This window comes from Molothrus aeneus, chromosome 12 (genome assembly GCF_037042795.1).
Source record: "Molothrus aeneus isolate 106 chromosome 12, BPBGC_Maene_1.0, whole genome shotgun sequence".
Taxonomy (NCBI): Eukaryota; Metazoa; Chordata; class Aves; order Passeriformes; family Icteridae; genus Molothrus; species Molothrus aeneus.
Genome location: NC_089657.1, coordinates 928,651 through 947,822, shown reverse-complemented (window position 1 = coordinate 947,822; position 19,172 = coordinate 928,651). Strand labels below are relative to the sequence as shown.

Sequence of the window (19,172 nt, the reverse complement as noted above, 5' to 3'; positions counted from 1 at the left end):
GATGAAGGAGGGAGACCAGCAGCTCTCAAACCTGCATCTCACTGCTGCTGTCTGAAAGAGTTGGAACAAGTGGGATTCTTCCTCTCTGTTCTCAGCACTCTGGGTTTGGAGCTTTTTTCCCTGCCTTTGTTGCAGCTGCTCTCCTGTGAGGATGTGCCTGAAGCCGGCCCCCTGCTCCGTCTCTCAGGAATCAGGATGAGGAGCACTCCAGCCTCGAGTGGGAAGGGGGGTTAAACTGCTTCTCATCACCTTCAAACAGATCCTTTGGAGGCAAAAAGTGCTCATGTCAACAAAATGCCTTTGTGTTTCATCTTCTCCTGCCATCCCAAGGTACTCACTGCAAACCCGTGGGACAGAAGTGTGTTGTGAAATCACGCTGTGCTCGAGTGTCCCAGGTGCCAGCTGCTCCACTGCTGAGGCAAACCATGCTGCTGTGGCTCCTGCACGTCCCCACGGTAAAAAAACAACAGAAAAGGACCTTCTGCTCAGAGAGGAGCAGAAATGGTGCAGTTCTGAGAGGAACAGAAATGGTGCAGTTCTCAAAGGGGAGCACAAATGGTGCAGTTCTCAAAGAGGAACAGAAATGGTGCAGTTCTCAAAGGGGAGAACAAATGGTGCAGTTCTCAAGGGGAACAGAAATGGTGCAGTTCTCAGAGAGGAGCAGAAATGGTGCAGTTCTCAGAGAGGAGCAGAAATGGTGCAGTTCTCAGAGAGGAGCACAAATGGTGCAGTTCTCAGAGAGGAGCAGAAATGGTGCAGTTCTCAAAGGGGAGCAGAAATGGTGCAGTTCTCAGAAATGAACAGAAATGGTGCAGTTCTCAGAGACAAACAGAAATGGTGCAGTTCTCAATGATCAGAAATGGTGCAGTTCTCAGAGACAAACAGAAATGGTGCAGTTCTCAATGAGGAACAGAAATGGTGCAGTTCTCAAAGGGGAGCAGAAATGGTGCAGTTCTCAATGATCAGAAATGGTGCAGTTCTCAATGATCAGAAATGGTGCAGTTCTCAGAGAGGAACAGAAATGGTGCAGTTCTCAATGATCAGAAATGCTGCAGATGGGGTTTGTTTTACTTGCCATGGCTTTGCTCTGGCAGCACAGAGGGGCTCGTGGTTTCTTGCTGCCCCCATGTTTTAGGCTGTTTCTCCAGCCCTCCCTCCGTGGGACCCCAGGACGTCCTGACAGGACTGGGGGGTCTCTGCTGCCCCTTCCCCAGAGGCACCCACAGCACTGCTCCTGCTGCTTTCATCTGGAGCAACTCGGTGCCTTTTGGGAGCTTCCTTCTCCTGCACAGTAATTAATAATTGAATTTCTATACTCCCATCACACAGGAGCAGCTCCTGGAGCCTGGGGTAAAACTTTCTGCCTGACTTCTTCAGCTCAGCCTCGGAGGGCGAAATATTCCCCACAATAATGTTGAAGTTGGAGTTAAAATTGTGTCTGTCACCTTTGGTTTATTCCTGCCTGAAAATGGACTCTTGGCCTGATTTGCTGCTCACTGCAACAGGGTGACACAAACTGGAGGGAACACTCTTCAGCCAGGCCTATTGATTTGGATACTTGCTGGTTTTTTTGAAGTCTGAACAATATTTGGTCCATAATATTTGCTCTGCAGGTTCTTGACTGCTTCAGATTTGGGTCCAACTTCTAATTGCAATACAATCTCTTTAGAAGATAACTCAGCCTGTGTTTTGGTGAAGGACAGCACACTCCCAGCTGTAAATTCAGACATGTTTGGGGTGAGCAGTTACATTAGGCTCCATATCTGGATTTACTGTGCACAGCTGATGTTTGATACCCAGCTGAGTGGCTGTTCCAGCACAGGGAAGCATCCTTGTTCTTGGAAATTCTGTTGAGATTTAAAAATCTTTACTGCTTTCGTGTTTGGACACTCCTACATTGCTCTCAGGTTTCTCCAGGTGTGTTTTGCTTGGGTTCCTCTCCCAGATCTCTTCACTGCTGCAGGTTTTCCTCCTGCTATGTGTGTGCCCAGCTGTGCTTCTGGAACTTGCTGTGGCTTATCAGTGTTTGTGTGCAGCATTTCAATCCCAGATCCCCTCCCCTGGCATCCCTTCCTGCTGCATTGCTCATTTGGTTACAGAGCTGAAACCACTTAAAAGCATTTTCCTTGTCAGGGCCTGAAATCCTGATAAGTTCTGTAATCAATGAGAGGGAGTGAATAATGAAAACGATCCCGCCTGGAACTTCACCAGCTGGCAACTCACTTGTTCTGCTCCCTTGTTTGCAGGATTTCAGGGCTTCCAGAGGAGCTGAGATGCAAAACTGGAGGGTTTTGGTAGAGGGTGCCTCAACCATCATGGAATCCTGGAATGGTTGGGTTGGGAGGGACCTTAAATCCCACCCAGGGCCACCCCTGCCGTGGCAGGGACACCTCCACTGTCCCAGGTGCCCCAGCCCCATCCAGCCCGGCCTGGGGCACTGCCAGGGATCCAGGGGACAGCTTCAGGGGAAAGGTGACAGTGGCAGGAGCATCCCGAGGTGCCGTTAATTACCCGTTAATTACCCGTTAATTGCCGGCGCGTTCCTCAGTTCTCCGCAGCCCCGTCGATCGCTTCTCTGAAGCGACTCCTTCCTTCCCTTGATCTGGCTTTGAGTTTTAATTAGAGGCCGGGATTTGCAGCAGAACAAGCACCAGGTTTAATACCGCTGTGCCTTGCTTTGAGCTCTGGAGCCTCAGAGCCGGGCTTGGGAGAGCCCAAAGCCGGGCTTGGGAGAGCCCAAAGCCGGGCTTGGGAGAGGCCCGAGCCTCAGAGCCGGGCTTGGGAGAGGCCCGAGCCTGGAGCGGCTCCGGGATTTCCCCGTGGGCTCGGGCCGGATTTGTTTCCTGGGTTCTGGAGGGTGACTCGTGAGAAGAGCCGGGGATTCTGGTAGCAGCGACAGAGGTTTGGTCGTGTTTTAATCAATAACGCTGCAGCCCAGAGCGTTTCATGGTCCCGGCTGAAGGCGCAGCTCCCTCAGGTTCTGCTGCGCTGTCCCTCTGTCCCCGAGTGTCGCCGTGTGCCAGGGCAGCGCTGTCCCTCTGTCCCCGAGTGTCGCCGTGTGCCAGGGCAGCGCTGTCCCTCTGTCCCCGAGTGTCGCCGTGTGCCAGGGCAGCGCTGTCCCGCTGTCCCTGAGTGTTGCCGTGTGTCCCCGCAGGGCAGGAGCGCATCGGGAAGGACTCGCACTACGAGCAGGAGGGGAAGGTGCAGTTCGTGATCGATGCCGTGTACGCCATGGCCCACGCCCTGCACCACATGAACCGCGACCTGTGCGCCGACAGCGCCGGGCTGTGCCCCGAGATGGAGAACGCCGGGGGCAAGCGGCTGCTCAAGTACATCCGCAGCGTCAACTTCAACGGTGAGACACTGCCCCGTCACCTGCTGACACCCCCTGTCACCTGCTGACACCCCCTGTCACCTGCTGACACCCCCATCACCTACTGACCCCCCCGTCACCTACTGACCCCCCCGTCACCTACTGACATCCCTTGGTCACCTACTGACATCCCTTGTCCCCTAGTGACTCCCCCTGTCACCTGCTGACCCCCCCTGTCACCTACTGACCCCCCCTGTCACCTACTGACATCCCTGTCACCTACTGACCCCCGCTGTCACCTACTGACATCCCTGTCACCTACTGACCCCCCCTGTCACCTACTGACATCCCTGTCACCTACTGACCCCCGCTGTCACCTACTGACATCCCTGTCACCTACTGACCCCCCCTGTCACCTACTGACATCCCTGTCACCTGCTGACCCCCTCTGTCACCTACTGACATCCCTGTCACCTACTGACCCCCGCTGTCACCTACTGACCCCCTTGTCCCCTAGTGACTCCCCCACGACCTGCTGACCACCCCTGTCACCTACTGGCACCTCCACTTACCTATCGACACCCCCGTCACTTACTGACATCTCTATCCCCTACTGACATCTCTGTCACCTACTGACCCCACTGTCACCTACTGCCACCCCTTGGCCACCTGCTGACCCCCCTCATCACCTACTGCCCCCCTCTGTCCCCTGCTGACCCCCCCATGGGGCTGGGCAGGGGTTGCTCTGGGTGCAGATCCTGCTCCCCAGTGCTCCGGGGGATTCTGCTGGGTGCCAGGTGGGGCAGGGGGAGCTCTGTGCAGCTGTGCGGGACAGGAGCAGCATGGCCGGTTCTGCTGCTGCTCTCAGTGTCCCCAGCCCCAGAGCTGGCCATCCTCCTGCTGGGGAGCAGCTCTGCACAGCCCCGTGCAGCTGGGACCACCCTGCTGCTCCTGCTGGTCCCCGAGCTGGGACCATCCTGCCCCAAGCTGGGACCATCCTGCTGGCCCTGCTTTGGGGCCTTGCCCTCGTTGCAGAGGTGCTGCCATCAATGCAGCCAGGCTGTGATGGAGAGAGGCTGGATCTGAGTAAGGAGCTCAGTGTGCATTTTGTGATCATCGTTGCCTGGAGGACAAAAGGCCCAAAATGTGGAAGACTTTAAACCTCAAGTGCTCACCCAGTGAAATTCTGGAAGTTTTGCAGTGCAGCTGTGTTTTTGCCAGTGAGAAGCTGAGGATGCTGTTCATGGGAGCCCCTCGGGTGCCCAAACTGCCATGGACGTGCCCTGAGTACCAAACTCCTGGCTGGTGACATCTGTGTCACTCCTGGCCTCCTCTCCATAATTCATTCCTCATCTTGCAGTGATTAAGAGATCGAAACCCTGCAAATTCAGTCAGATTGTGTCTGGGTTTGAGGGCTTCCTGCAGGTGTCAAGTGCCCTGTGTCTGCGTGGGGAGAAGCAGCTCCTTTGTTGGGAACTGAATTAAATTGTCACAGCTCTGCATGAGCAAGAAGCTGCAGCCTGGAGACTGACACAGGTTCTGAACTGCTTAGTGGGCCCAGCAGAATCTGGAAAATCTTAACAGGAAGAAAATAAATCCTAAATGATCAAACACCAGTGAAATAACGACATGTTTTAATGATTGGGAGATCAAGGGTTATTTCTGAAATGCCTGTTTCCTCTCTGCCATGAGGTTTTCGTACATCACTCTTAATTAATTTCATTATTTCATGAAAGGAGCCTGAGCTGAGGCTGGATTGCTGCAGTGATGCAAACCAGGACTGACAGACCCTGCAGACAGGTGGCACAGAAAGGGCTCCAGAGCCTCACCCAGAGGTTAAGGAGGGCTGGCCCCGCTGAGCAGAGCCCTGGCTGGAGCCCAATTACTGCAGCTTCAAAGGCAGGAGAAGGACACTTGTGCCTGCCCCGCGGTTAGCAGGGGTCAGCAGTGCTTCCCTCTCCAGCTGCTCCATGGATCCCACCTCGCCCTGGGGCTGTGTCATCCAGCACAGACTCTGTGAGCAGAGTGTGCTCCTGTGTCATCCAGCACAGATTCTGTGAGCAGAGTGTGCTCCTGTGTCATCCAGCACAGACTCTGTGAGCAGGGTGTGCTCCTGTGTCATCCAGCAGACTCTGTGAGCAGGGTGTGCTCCTGTGTCATTCAGCACAGACTCTGTGAGCAGGGTGTGCTCCTGTGTCATTCAGCACAGACTCTGTGAGCAGGGTGGGCTCCTGCCTGCCCTGTCCAGAGCTGTGATAAGCTGGGACTGTGCTGTGGGGTCTCTGCAGGCCCCAGCCCTACTGGGACTGTCCCTCTGGGGTCTCTGCAGGCCCCCAGCCCTACTGGGACTGTCCCTCTGGGGTCTCTGCAGGCCCCCAGCCCTACTGGGACTGTCCCTCTGGGGTCTCTGCAGGCCCCCAGCCCGGCTGGGACTGTGCCTTTGGGGTCTCTGCAGGCCCCCAGCCCTACTGGGACTGTCCCTCTGGGGTCTCTGCAGGCCCCCAGCCCGGCTGGGACTGTGCTGTGGGGTCCCTGCAGGCCCCCAGCCCACAGTGCTGTGCCCCCCTGCTGCCCCCACAGCCATCCCAGGTCCCTTTCAGTGCCTTTGCTGGGTTTGGGGTGGCTGTGGTGAGTTCTTGGCTGTGTCCCCCCGGTGTTTGTCCCTGCACTGGCTTTGGGGTGGCCGTGACAGTGGTGTCCATCCTCCATCTGCCTCCTGAGCAGCAGCCCTGGGCCAGCCCTGCACCTTCCTGTGTGTGTCTGTTGCATTTTGGGAGTTCACCTGAGCTCCTGCCGTTCCAGGTGTCCCTTTCTTGTCAGCTCTGACAAAGCTGAGCCTAACTCACCCTAAGCAGCCCTAAGAGTGGTGATCAGCCAAATCCCATTTAGCACTTTGCTGCCTTTCCTGAGGAGCCAAGGAATTACAGCCATTGCTTCTGATTGACTCTAAGTGTTTCCACTCCAATGTATTCTGGCTGCATGAATCTGTAATGACAATTAAATATCTGCCTGGTGCTCACAAGGAACCAGCCAGGAGAGATTTCAGTGGGAGATTTTCTGTACCTGCCTTTGAACTGAATTTGTATCTGATCTCAGAGGATTGTAGGAGAGACAGGAAACAATTTACCAGGGCTAGAATGGAGACTATGCTAATTCACGCCTTCAAATCTTTTTTTCACTCCCTGGAATTCAATGAAGAATGGGAATCATGAAGAAAACGATAATCTTAAAGTTCAGTGCTACAACAGGAGAGATTTTTCATTGCTTTAGGGAAAAAAAGTTAGGAGGAGGAAGCTTTGAATATAGATATGCTGGAGGATTGTCATAATCTTCAATCTTGACACAATATTACTCTACCCCACCGCAGCCTATTTTAATATGTCTGGAAATAAATGTCACCCTGGAAGGTTGCTCCTGGAGCTGTGAGGAAATGAGGCAGTGCTTTGGTTCTCCTCCTGGGAGGGTTCCCAGGCAGTGCTGCGCTGATTGAAGTGCAGGTGTCCTGCTGAGAGCTCACCTGAGGCCGGGCTCAGGTGTCAGGGCAGCTCCAGGCTTTGCCAGCACGCAGGAAGGGCTGGGGCTCTCTTGCCCTGCACTTACCCGTGTTTGTCACTGGAGTGACAAGGTATTATTTACCATTTACATGGTAAATCAAGTTCATTCAGGGTCCTGCTCTGGGTCTGCCCAGGACACTCCTGTGGCAGTGCTACAGAGCCTGGAAGTGCACAAGGAGTGCTCTTCCCAGGTAAGGGAGTGCACCTGGAGTGCTCTTCCTGGCTAAGGGAGTGCACAAGGAATGCACAAGGAGTGCTGTTCCTGGATCAGGCAGTACATGAGGAGTGCCTTTCCCAGGTAAGGGAGTGCACAAGGAATGCTCTTCCCTGATCAGGGAGTGCACCAGGAGTGCTGTTCCTGAATAAGGGAGTGCACCAGGAGTGCCCTTCCTGGCTCAGAGAGTGCACCAGGAGTGCTGTTCCTGGACAAGGGAGTGCACAAGGAGTGCCCTTCCTGGCTCAGAGAGTGCACCAGGAGTGCTGTTCCTGAATAAGGGAGTGCACCAGGAGTGCCCTTCCTGGCTCAGAGAGTGCACCAGGAGTGCTGTTCCTGGACAAGGGAGTGCACCAGGAGTGCTGTTCCCAAGGCTGCTGTGTCCTCTCCACCCCCATGACAGTGGAGCACACTGTGGAGGAGGATGCTATTGTATGGTACCCATTTCTGGATGCAGTCAAGACTCACCAGACCCAGGCTGGCTTCTGACAGCAGCACCTCTCAGGAGCAGATGGGCTCTTTTCTGCAGGGGGAAAGCAGCATTTAGAGGCTGCATTCACAGGAGTGGTTTCCCAGGAGAGCTCCCTGAGGACCGGGAGATGGGAGGCAGGGTCTCCTGCAGGGCAGGAGGAAAAGCCTCCTGCTCTTTCTGGCCTTGGGCAGAGCAGGGTGATGCAGGGCTCACCTGGGCTTGCTGTGTTTGTTTGCAGGCAGCAGGGTAGGACAGGGACGATGGCTCTGTGGGACAGGGCTGGGTGGTGGCAGTGTCCCAGAGTGTCCCCTTTGGATGGCTGTGGGACGATGGCCTTGGCCTGGGACGTGTTTCCAGTGTGAAAGCTCAAAGACTGGGTAAAGATTTGGTGCTGGGTGGTTGGATTTTGTCTGGTTTCCTTCCCCCAGGCAGTGCTGGCACTCCAGTGATGTTCAACAAGAACGGGGACGCCCCGGGGCGCTACGACATCTTCCAGTTCCACAGCAGCAACACCAGCACGCCCGGCTACCGCCTGGTGGGGCAGTGGACAGACGACCTGCAGCTCAACGTGAGTCCCCTGCTCCTTGGCTATGGGCTCTAGAACCAGCAGGGACCTTTGCTATGGGCTCCAAAACCAGCAGGGACCTTTGCTATGGGCACCCAAACCAGCAGGGACCTTTGCTATGGGCTCTAGAACCAGCAGGGACCTTTGCTATGGGCTCCAAAACCAGCAGGGACCTTTGCTATGGGCTCTAGAACCAGCAGGGACCTTTGCTATGGGCTCCAAAACCAGCAGAGACCTTTGCTATGGGCTCTAGAACCAGCAGGGACCTTTGCTATGAGCACCCAAACCAGCAGGGACCTTTGCTATGGGCTCTAGAACCAGCAGGGACCTTTGCTATGGGCTCTAGAACCAGCAGGGCCCTTTGCTATGGGCTCTAGAACCAGCAGGGACCTTTGCTATGGGCTCTAGAACCAGCAGGGACCTTTGCTATGTCCTCACAGCCCCACACTGGAGGTTCTGCCCAGTGTCTCCCTTTCCCCTGTCCTGCAGCCTTCTCCCTGCACCCAGAGAGCCAGAGCTCCTCAGACTGCCAGAGACATGAGGTGCTCTTGGAAATTTAATTCCTGCTGCCTGGCTGCAGTCCCCCGGTGCCAGCTTGGGAAATGAAGCTGTGGTTTGTTGAAGTTTGAAACCACTGGGCTTTCACTTGCAGATGCTTTTTGGATTTTCTTGTCTCTGGAAAGCTGCAATGAAATGTGTTTGGAGTGAGTCCCTTTTCCAGTGGTGCTGTTAACCCTGTGGATGGGGTGGCCTGTCTGGGATGATGCCTAAAGGAAAGCAGGCCCGTGGGAGCAGGGGCTCAAATGCACTTTGATGTTTCCCAGAAAAATGCCCCAAGACTGGTGGGTGGGAGAGCTGCAGAGCGTGTCAGCCTCATCCCCTGGGCCTGGCCTGTGCCCTGGCTGGCTCCAGGATCCCTGCTGGCTCTGGGCTCTTTTCCTCAGCCCTCTGGGGCAGTCGTGCCAGCCTCACCTCGTGCCTGGCTCCCTGTGGAGAGCTACCAGCACCCAGAGACGCAGACTGCAGCTCCCTTGGGCTCTTCAGCCACGCGGCCTGAGGGGGATCAAGGCCTTCCTGGGTATTTGTGGGAAAGGGGTTTTCCCCCTCAGTCAGCCTTGCCAGCCCAGGGACATGGGGAATTCTTGGTGTGCGGGGGCTCCTTCTCTGCCTCTGCTGCCACATCTCCTCTGGAAGGGTGACAGGACATGGCCCAGCCCTGACCCCCTCCACACACGGGGGTGACCCGGGGGTGACCTGGAAGGTGACACGGGGTGTGACCCCGGGGGTGGCACAGAAGGTGCCCCAGGGGGTGCTCCCAGCCCGGGCTCTCTCTGGACCTGCTGTCACATTTGGGGTTGGCCCTGTGACCTGTGGGGACACCCGAGCTGCCCCAGCCCTTTGTGCCTGGGCTGCCCACAGGGGTCACAGCCACCCCCTGGCATGGAACCAAAGCTCCCACACTTCCTCCTCTTAATGTTGCCATGGTTTTTGTTAAATCAAGTAATTAATGTGGGTCACTGAGGGTCCACTCTTGGAGGCTGATCACACACAATATTTCACTCTCCTTGAATTTTGGCCTATTTTTATTTCTGTGTTTGGTTTGCTCTTTCAGTGCTTTTCAACTTTTGATGATCTATATAAGGAAACCGATATTAACTTGCAATTTACAGTTCTTTTAGCAAAAAATATTAATATTTTATTAAGCAAATCCTTCTTTATGTAAACTGCACATCCTGATCCATTAAAATTTAAAGCTAAATTAATGGAGCTTGATTTGTATTCCTGTTGTTGTGTTAAATGTTTCCATAAAAAGACCCTCGTAGCCTCATGGCCACAGGGTCATATCAGTAGTTGAGACTCTCTCACTAACTTCCCTTCTAATCACTCAAGTGTCCCAGTTTCTCACACAAATATATATCTAAGACAGTCCCTTTTGTATTATTGGATTATTTCTTACAATAATAAGGACAATTGTGGAGTCTAGAGAAGCCAAGGATTCCTGGAAATAACCAAAATGAATTCTATTAAATACATCCCAGGGAGAGCTACCAGAGGATGTGATTTGTCCTCAGTAATGATTGTGGCAATAACCCTGCAGGAGATGTTTCCCAGTCCTTATTTCTCAAACCCCAGAGGGCAGAGCCAGGGGACTTTGGTGCAGGTTGGAGGGGGCAGCTCTGCCCTGGTGCTTTGTGTCCCTGGGGGCAGCCCTGGTCCCTCCTGGGTGTCTGCATTGCCTGGGAATGGGGACAGCTCTGCCCAGCCCCACAGGTAAGGACCCTGCAGAGCCAGGGGGCAGGAGCTGCACGAGACCAGCTCGGTGAGTAAGGATTCTCTTCTTTATCATCATCCTCATTCCAGGAAGGAACAGAGATGTTTCACTGTGGCATTCCTCTGGCAGGGCTGCTGCTCTGCAGGCTCTCGTGGGTGCCTTCAGCAAAGGACATCTCCCCATTCATGGTACTTTATTCTCTGGAATAATCTGGAGAGCTGAACCAGATTCTCCCATGTCAGATTGCAGAGTAACTTGTGGTTTAGTTTTCTGTCTCTTGCTTCTGTTGGCAGACAGACTGAGGGGAGCTGTAGCAGCTTCCTTGGGACTCCTCAAATCTGCTCTGTTTCCTTATTGTTGATAAACCTGGGTTTGTGAATTACCTGGGGCTGTCTGTATCTCAGGTCAGATAACTGAGATACATTTGATGACTTTTCACTGCAGCAAGCTTGGGACACAGCAATTGATGTGAGGGCAGAGCAATCACCCATTTTCCTTTGCCTGCTTGGCAGCCTCCAGCCCAGCAGAGCTGTGCCCAGCACCCAGGGCACGGTTCAGTGGCACTTCTGGCTGTGTTTCAGTGTCCATGCAAGGATAAAATGAGCAGATGTCTGATTTTACTGGCCTTGGCCAGGGTTCCATGCAAAGCCATTGCAGTGCTCTGCTCTCCCTGCAGCAAGGCTGTGATGCTGAGGTGCCCACCCATCTCCCACCCGAGGGGCCAGGGAAGGCCAGGTGCCACCCTTCTCCTTGGTGAGGGCTGTGCCAAGCTCTGCCAGCCCCTGTCACTGCTGCAGGCGGATCTGGGGTGCAGTGGCTGTGGCTGACCCCTCCTGCCCTGCATTTCAGGCTCAGAGCTTGGCAGCTCCATCCCTGCTGCAGCACAGCTCCTGTGGGAGGCAGAGACACACCTGGTGCATGGGGCTGGAGAGATGCACCTGATGCCCTTAGGCTGGAGAGATAGAGATCCCCTGGCCACGGGGGAGCTGGGCTTTAAGCCTCTGGGAGGCTGCACTCCATGGCCAGGGCAGCTCCAGCCTTGCCAGAGCTGCTTGGACTGGCTGCAGCTTTGCTGTTTCAAATGCTGAGGTGCTGCTGGTGGAGGGGAGCCAGTCTGCCCTGGGAGGGTGAGGAGTGTTGTGTTTGGGCTGTTTTGCTTTTCCAGTGGCTCGTTTCAGTTTGTTGGGCTGGGCTTTCCTTTGTGTCTGAGGCCTGTGTGCTTCCAGCAGCAGGAAATGGGAGCATGGCTGAAGGCAGCGTGGCCAGGGGACAGGTCCTGCCTCCATGGGGAGCTCCTGGTGCTTCTCTGTGGATCTCAGAGGAGGAATGAGCCCCTCCGTGCCCTGCCCTGCCCCATCTCAGCTCAGGAGGAGTCCTTGCTGTGTGAGCTGTTTGGATGAGGGGCACTGGAGGGATGGGAGCAGCTCCCATACATTGCTGGCTCCTAAAAACACAGCTTCTCATGCTTGGAGGTGCCTGACACAAACATCTCTCCTGGAGGAACTGGTGTGCCTGAAGGAGGAAGAAATGGATGGCTCCTAGAGGAAGCACAGGTTCTCCTGGGAAATTTGGTGATATTGCTTCTCTTCCTCCAGGTACAGTCAACTCAGCAGCTCCCACGTTTATTATGTTTTCCCATCCCGTTCCCTGAGCAAGTATCCCAGAACTGTCAAAATCAATAGGTGAAGGAAACATTCCCTGTGAAATGGTTGAACCTGCTTTTTCCAGGTATTGGCCTTGTGCTAGGGCTGCAGAGGCCTGTCTGGGCTCCTGCCCATGGACACGAGCTGCTCCTGGGGTCACTGGGGTGCTGGGACCCTGCCCATGGGCTGGAGGTGCTGCATGGACCCCACAGGGCAGCTGTCCCTGGCCCAGCCCCGTGTGGAGGCTCCCGGCTGAGCTCTGGGGTCCCCTGGTCCCTCCCTGCCCAGCTCCACACGGGCAGGACACTGCCCTGTCCTTCACCCCCAGCCTGGGGCACTGAGCAGCTCTGGGGCCCCCTTGTCCCTGCCCAGCTCCACGGTCAGGGAGCTGTGGCTGAGCCCTGCCACAGGAGTGCCTGGGAGATGCATGGGATTGGCAATGATCCCTGTGGTTCCATGGACACAGCTGTCCACGGGCCTGCTCCCCTGGTCAGCCCCTGAGGATGGGGCATGGGCTCCTGGGTGACTCCCTGCTCCTGGGTGACTCCCTGCTCCTGGGTGACTCCCTGCTCCTGGATGATCCCCTGTTCCTGGATGATTCCCTGCTCCTGGATCCTGGATGATTCCCCTGCTCCTGGATCCTGGATGATTCCCCTGCTCCTGGATGATTCCCTGCTCCTGGATGATTCCCTGCTCCTGGATGATTCCCTGCTCCTGGATCCTGGATGATTCCCCTGCTCCTGGATCCTGGATGATTCCCCTGCTCCTGGATGATTCCCTGCTCCTGGATGATTCCCCACTCCTGGATGATTCCCTGCTCCTGGATCCTGGATGATTCCCTGCTCCTGGATGATTCCCTGCTCCTGGATGATTTCCCTGCTCCTGGATGGTTCCCCTGCTCCTGGATGATTCCCTGCTCCTGGGTGATCCCATGCTTCTGGATGACTCCCCGCTCCTGGATGATTCCCCGCTCCTGGATGATTCCCTGCTCCTGGATGATTCCCCTGTTCCTGGATGACTCCCCACTCCTGGATGATTCCCCACTCCTGGATGATTCCCCTGCTCCTGGATGATTCCCCTGCTCCTGGATGATTCCCCACTCCTGGATGACTCCCCACTCCTGGATGATTCCCTGTTCCTGGGTGATTCCCTGCTCCCTGGGCAGGCAGCTGGGAGCTGCTCTTTGCCATGGGGAGCAGAGTGTGAGATAAAGCCCTGTTGGAATCAGGAACATCCCTGGAGCTCAGGGTTTGGGGTGAGCTGGGGTCACCCCCAGAGCAGGGGAGCCTTTGCTGGCAGGACAGCAGCAGGGACAGGGACACCATGGTCACTGGCACAGGAGGGAAACTCCACCCTGCAAGCCTGTTTTCCCCACAAACACATTGAGTAACTCTGTAATCCTCTGTGCAATTTATGTGAAACCTGCTCACTTCAACACCTCCTGAATCTGTTTGGGCTCAGACTAATCAATTTACGTGCCATAAACATCTCTGTTAGGGAGTTTGGAAATAAATGTTATGAATAGTGAGTTGGTGAAGAGAGTAATTAACTGTCTAACCTGCTGGCAAGAGACCTGGCTGTACCTGCCTTTTTTTGATAAAATATTCGAATTGGAATTGCATCCAAGCACCTCTTCAGTGGTGTTTGTTGCTCGGGAATATTCTGCCAACAGATGGTATTTGTCTAAAATAACATGTTCAAATTGATTTCTGTTCCTTGCTTTCTTGGGTTTGCTGCTGGGTTTTGGGTTTTTCCTTTGGAGCAGAATGTGCTCAGGGTAGATGGAGTTTCTGGATTTGGCACTGTTAGGGACACCCTGCATCTCTGCTGCCCTGCCCCTGTCCCTGCAGGTGTCACCTCAGGCACTGTGGCACAGGTGGCAGTGCCACGCCCGGGGGGTGTGTGCAGTGTTTGCCAGCCCCGGTGCTGCTCATGCTTGCACATGGGATGTGCAGTCCTTGCACAGGGATGTGCAGCTGTGTCACAGCTCCTGGCCAGGGCTGGGCCCCTCTGAGCGCAGGCTCTGTGACCCAGGCAGGAGCTGGAGGTGACTCCATCCCTAGAAGTGCCCCCTGCCCAGCTGGCAGCAGCCTGCAGGGTGCTGCAGGAATGGATGTTGTTTGTTTTGTTCTTGTTAAATTCTGCAGTCTCTTATTGCTCATGTCAGCCGTGAGCAGCGCAAACACCTTGAATTATCTCAACTTACAGCATGAAGTGGGAGGGGATTTTTCAATCCACTGGCCTGCAGAATGGCCATGAGCTGATTGCTCCTGCTCCAGGAGGGAGTGAGGCTGAAACAAGCAGTCCTGCATGAGCTGGGACTGAGCTGGGCTGGGGAGGGTGCCTGAAACCCCCAGGTCCTGCACAGCTGGGACTGGGCTGCAGCTGGGCCATGGAGGGGCAGCAAATGCTCCATGTGTGTCTGACCTTGCCCTGGCAGCAAATGGAGGTTGGATGGAGAATGTTCTGTGTGTCCCTGCCCTCCCCACCGAAGGTCTGTGGGGTCATGGGGGCAGTGCTGGGCCAAGGCCTTGCAGGAGAGCAAACTCCAAGAACTGTCAGCACAGTAATGACTGGCTCTGTGCCTCTGGATCAAAGACACTGGTGTCTTTCCCTGGCAGTGTAGGAGTGATTTCTGTCTGGGGGTGTCAGCAGTGTGGGGTTTGTGTCTGCAGAGGCCAGGGCACCCCCAGGCAGCTCTGCTGTTCCCTCCTTTGGGGTCTCCTTTCCCACCTCCTCTTGTTGGTCAGCCTGGGAGGAGATGGCAGCTGAGTATCCCAGTCCCTGGGAGTGCTGAGAGCCTGGCACTGCCTGCCAGCCCTGGGGCCCTCAGCAGGGCTGCTGGGGCTGCAGCTGCCCCAGGTTTCAGTGGCAGATCAGGGGCTGGCACCTGCCAGTGGTGCCAAGCCTGGTGACAGCTAACAGCAGCCAAAACTTGCTGCTTTGTCTCCATTTGTGTTGATCAAATCTGCAAGCAAACTCCTTTAATAAACTGTATGAGCAGCTCTGGGAGCTCTTGGCATAGAGCTGCTTCTGTGGATCCCAAACATGACCCAGCTGTGTTTGCAAAATGAAATTCTGGTCCCACACGGATGCCAGTGCCGAGGGTGGTGGAGCAGAAATGATGACAGATGTGTCAGATTGTGCCTGTTTGCTTCAGGGAGGAGAGAGAAATCCCACAAAGGCTGATTGAGAGCTCTGCTCACATCAGCCCGTGCGAGCAGCCCTGGGAACTCCCAGCGTTTGAGCAGAGCACAGAGTTCCTGACAGGCCACACGTGTGGAGTGGGTCAGAAATAATCTATTTACATGTCCTTGAGCACTGATTTCTGCAGCAGAGCTGTAATATCAGAGGTGTGATGTGGAACTCAGAGTGTCCCCAGCTAGTTGTTCACAGGATGGACAATAATGGCCCTAAAAACAGCTGCAAAGGGTCCTCAGTCTGCTCTGAAACAACTTGGGGGAAGCCTTGATTTGCTTTGTTTTCCTGGTTAATTTGGGTTTTGTTCCACCAAACTGAAGATGTGCAGTCTGTGCAGATGGCTCCCATGGAGGATCCTTGTTTGCTGGCCAATCCCAGCTTTGCCTGGCCAGGGCTCTGGGCTGGCTGGGCAGCAGCTGCTCCCCAGTGCCAGTGGAAGCAGGGATTTCACCCTGCTCTAGCACTGCCTGTGTGTGAGTGACTGGGGAGGGGCTGTACAGACTTCAGCTCCCTTTGCAGAGCAGATTTTGGCCTTTTCTCCCCAAAATGCCAGGGGTGAGACAGGCTTTCCTCCTCCCGCAGCCCAGGCTGCAGCTCGTGCTGCCCTCCCCTGGGGTAGGGTTCTGCAGAGGGATTGCAGCCCCGTGTGTGGGGAGAAAGGAGAAAATTCCCTGTGCTGGGAGGCAGCTGTGCCCTGGCATTGTGCATTGCCACCAGCCATTCCCAATTTTCTGTGTACAGTTCTTCTCATTGTCTGTGCAGTTCTTTTAGGGCCCAATTGACTGAGCATAACCTGAGCAGGATAATTTAATATTATTAGTATTATTAATATCCCTGCAGCAATCTAATTAAGGCCTAAATGAGCTGGGTACTGAATCTCCCTCAGTATTTTGTATTTCTTTCATGCTCCCTCCCTGCCCTGTGCTGTTCTGCCTTGCACACGAGCTGTGGTGAGGAAATCACTGTCCATTGATGCTGAGGAGGGGAAAACCAGCACCAAATAATGGGGCTGGAAAATGCTGGCCCTTGAACCAGCTGGGGAACGAGGAGGATAAATAAATGCCAGCGTTTCTGGGCTGGCAGGCACTCCAGGAGGAATGCTCTCCAAATTACACACACAAGCTTGGTTCCCTCTCCTCACTGCCCTTTCCACACTGGGAGCTCTGTGTTGGGCTTGGCAGGAGCAGAACTTTTCCACAGCCACAAAGAACAGGAAAAATAGAAAGTTCTTGGCTCATAAGAGAGCTAAACAAAGATAAAGGGCTAATCCTTTCCTCAAACCTTAGGTGAGGTGGGCTTGTGGCTGTGCCATGAAAAGCAGCTCTGAAAAGGCGTTTTCAGGAGAAAAACCAGAATTCCTGGAGCTGCTTCTAGATGGGCCATTGTCATCCAGGCTGTTCTTGGGGTTGGACTGTCCAGCTGTGGGCACTGGGAGCAGGTCAGGAACAAGAGTTTGATGGCAGCTGTGCTGAGCTGGGGCTGTGTGCCCTGCCTGGGCTGGCCTGTCCTCCTGCACTGGTCAGATCTCTGCTGGGGCTGCCCTGGCTCCCTGCAGTGCCCAAGGCCAGGCTGGACACTGGGGCTGGGAGCACCTGGGACAGTGGGAGGTGCCCCTGCCATGCCAGGGTGGCACTGGGTGGGCTTTGACATCCAAACCAGTTTGGGATTCTGTGATAATTCAGATTTTCCCTCATTCTAAGCCACCTTAGGACAAAAAGTTGCCTTGGATTAGCTCTGCTTTCAGAAGATAGTTTTTCCCTAACCTATCCATTTAAAGAGAAAAGAGCTGTGTGTTATAAATGCACATTTGGAAGCACATGCTCTTTTTTTAATTAAAAAAATATTATGCAGGGGCTGTAGGATGAATACTGAAGATGCATGGTCCACCCCCTTCCATTAGTGAGAAGACAACACAAAGCTGTAGGCAGATATAAAAGCATTAAAATAATTAATTTTCCATTTTATTGTGCATCAACAGAAATGTATAATAATAAGCATTTTTGCAAAAACTGTGGATTAAGCATTTTTCTCTCCATCAGTGGTGTGCTGGAAATGTCCTTGCTTTAATGTAGAACAAATGGCCCTTGGATCTCATTAGAGATGGTGCTCTGAGTGCTCAGAGAGCTCTCAGTGTTGCTGGGGCAGAGCAGCAGGGCTGCTGAAAAAAGCTGACAAAAGACAAAGGAAGAGAGGAGAGGAGAGGAGAGGAGAGGAGAGGAGAGGAGAGGAGAGGAGAGGAGAGGAGAGGAGAGGAGAGGAGAGGAGAGGAGAGGAGAGGAGAGGAGAGGAGAGGAGAGGAGAGGAGAGGAGAGGAGAGGAGAGGAGAGGAGAGGAGAGGAGAGGAGAGGAGAGGGAAAGGGAGAGGAGGTTAAGAATTGATTTGGGAAGCCCAGAGAGCAGGCAGGAGAGAGCTCTGCCCAGCAGTGCTGGGGTGGCTCTGGGAGGGGCAGGGAGCACCCAGGGGCTGGCCTGGGATGTGCTGTGGGAGCCCATGGAGGGGCTGGGATGGTGGGATGATGGGATGGGATTTTGGGCTGGGATGATGGGATGGCAGGGCATGCATGGGATGATGGGATGAGATGGAGCAGTGGGAGTTCCCACTGCATGGCTCTTCCCAGAGCTCACGTGCTGCTGCTGCAGGAACAATCCTCCTGTTCTGAGAGGGGGCAATTCTGTGTGTTCTGGCAATTCTGTGTTATCCTGCAGAGGTGTTGGGGCTGCTCTGCTCAGAGCAGGATCTGTTTGGCACAGAACTGCTGGGGTTTTGCCTCCACCCCTTGCAGGCCCAGTGCTGGGCAAGGCTTCCCCAGCACTCCCTGCAGGCAGGGAAATGAAAAGGAGCTCCATGGTGTGAGGCACCGTGTCTGGGCCAGGCATGGAGCAGCTCTGTATCCTCTCTGGCACTCTGGCTTATCACCACTGTTATCTCTTCAGGGATTTCAGTTGATATTTTGCAGAAGACTCTGCTGAGGATGTGTTATTGACATATTCTTAGCTTAAAACCATTATCACGGTAAATCCCTGGATTTAGAAACTAATTACAAGACATTAATAGCTGAGCCTGAAGAGCTAAGTCATGCAAATATTGCTGTCTGCAAAGTGGAATATACACAAATGTCTGAACTGCTGAGTTAGGAGCTGCAGTCTGGAGGTGGCAATAAATCTGAGCCCAGTCCTCGCCGCTGGCTGCTGTGTGTCCTGAAATGAATGGCACCATCATTATGAAAGTGGGATCAGGGAACGTGGCTATTTTCTTCCCTGAGTAGGTTAATTACCACTAATGTAATTATTTTTGTACTGATTTTTATTTTAATCAAACATTGCATGAAACAATTAAGTTCAGAACAAATGGCTTATTATGGAAATGTTTGTAGCGGAGGGAAGCAAAGCAGCAATGTTTGAATTATCCCCAGATATTGAGTTACTTTATTCATTAACATGAACAATTACATTAGGCCTTATGAGACAGACTAAGCATTTCTTGGTAATGTTTGTTCTATAGAGAACATAATGAGAATGTATATTGTGAGTGGATGCAGTCCCTCCTGCTGGAGGCATTCAGGAGCAGGGATGGCTGGGAGCAGGGAGAGCATCCTTCCTCCCCAGGGATGCAGGGATCCAATCCCTCTTTTCAGGAGCAGACCCCTAGAATATCTCTCATTGAGGGATTATTTTTACAGCATTCACAGAAAGACCCTTGGTACTCCACTGTGAGCAGAGTGTGACAACTTCAGGGTTTGTGTTTTCACAAATATAAAATGAAGATGATACAGGATCTATTTTGATTTAAATTAGGAAAGTGCAACTGAATCTTTCAATTTAAGACTTGCCCATTCAAGTCTTCCTGTCTGTATGAATAACTAAGGCAGCTGATCCAAGAAACTCATCTGAGAACCTTGCTTGTAGGGAAAATCATGGAGCTTGTCAGCATTTAAGTG

General features: G+C 53.8%; 1 protein-coding gene across 4 annotated transcripts in view; it reads left to right on the top strand.

The window, feature by feature from the left end:
* The window catches only part of GRM7 (glutamate metabotropic receptor 7), a 196,259-nt gene that overhangs the window by 129,096 nt on the left and 47,991 nt on the right, over window positions 1-19,172 (top strand). For all 4 annotated transcript variants that reach the window (XR_010784428.1, XM_066558432.1, XM_066558431.1 and 1 more), the window contains exons 6-7: window positions 3,155-3,355; window positions 7,982-8,121. Coding sequence is in view for 3 of the 4 variants with exons in the window: in XM_066558432.1 (XP_066414529.1) it covers window positions 3,155-3,355; window positions 7,982-8,121 (341 nt within the window). In the remaining variant the exon portion in view is untranslated. The remainder of the gene's footprint in view (window positions 1-3,154; window positions 3,356-7,981; window positions 8,122-19,172) is intronic.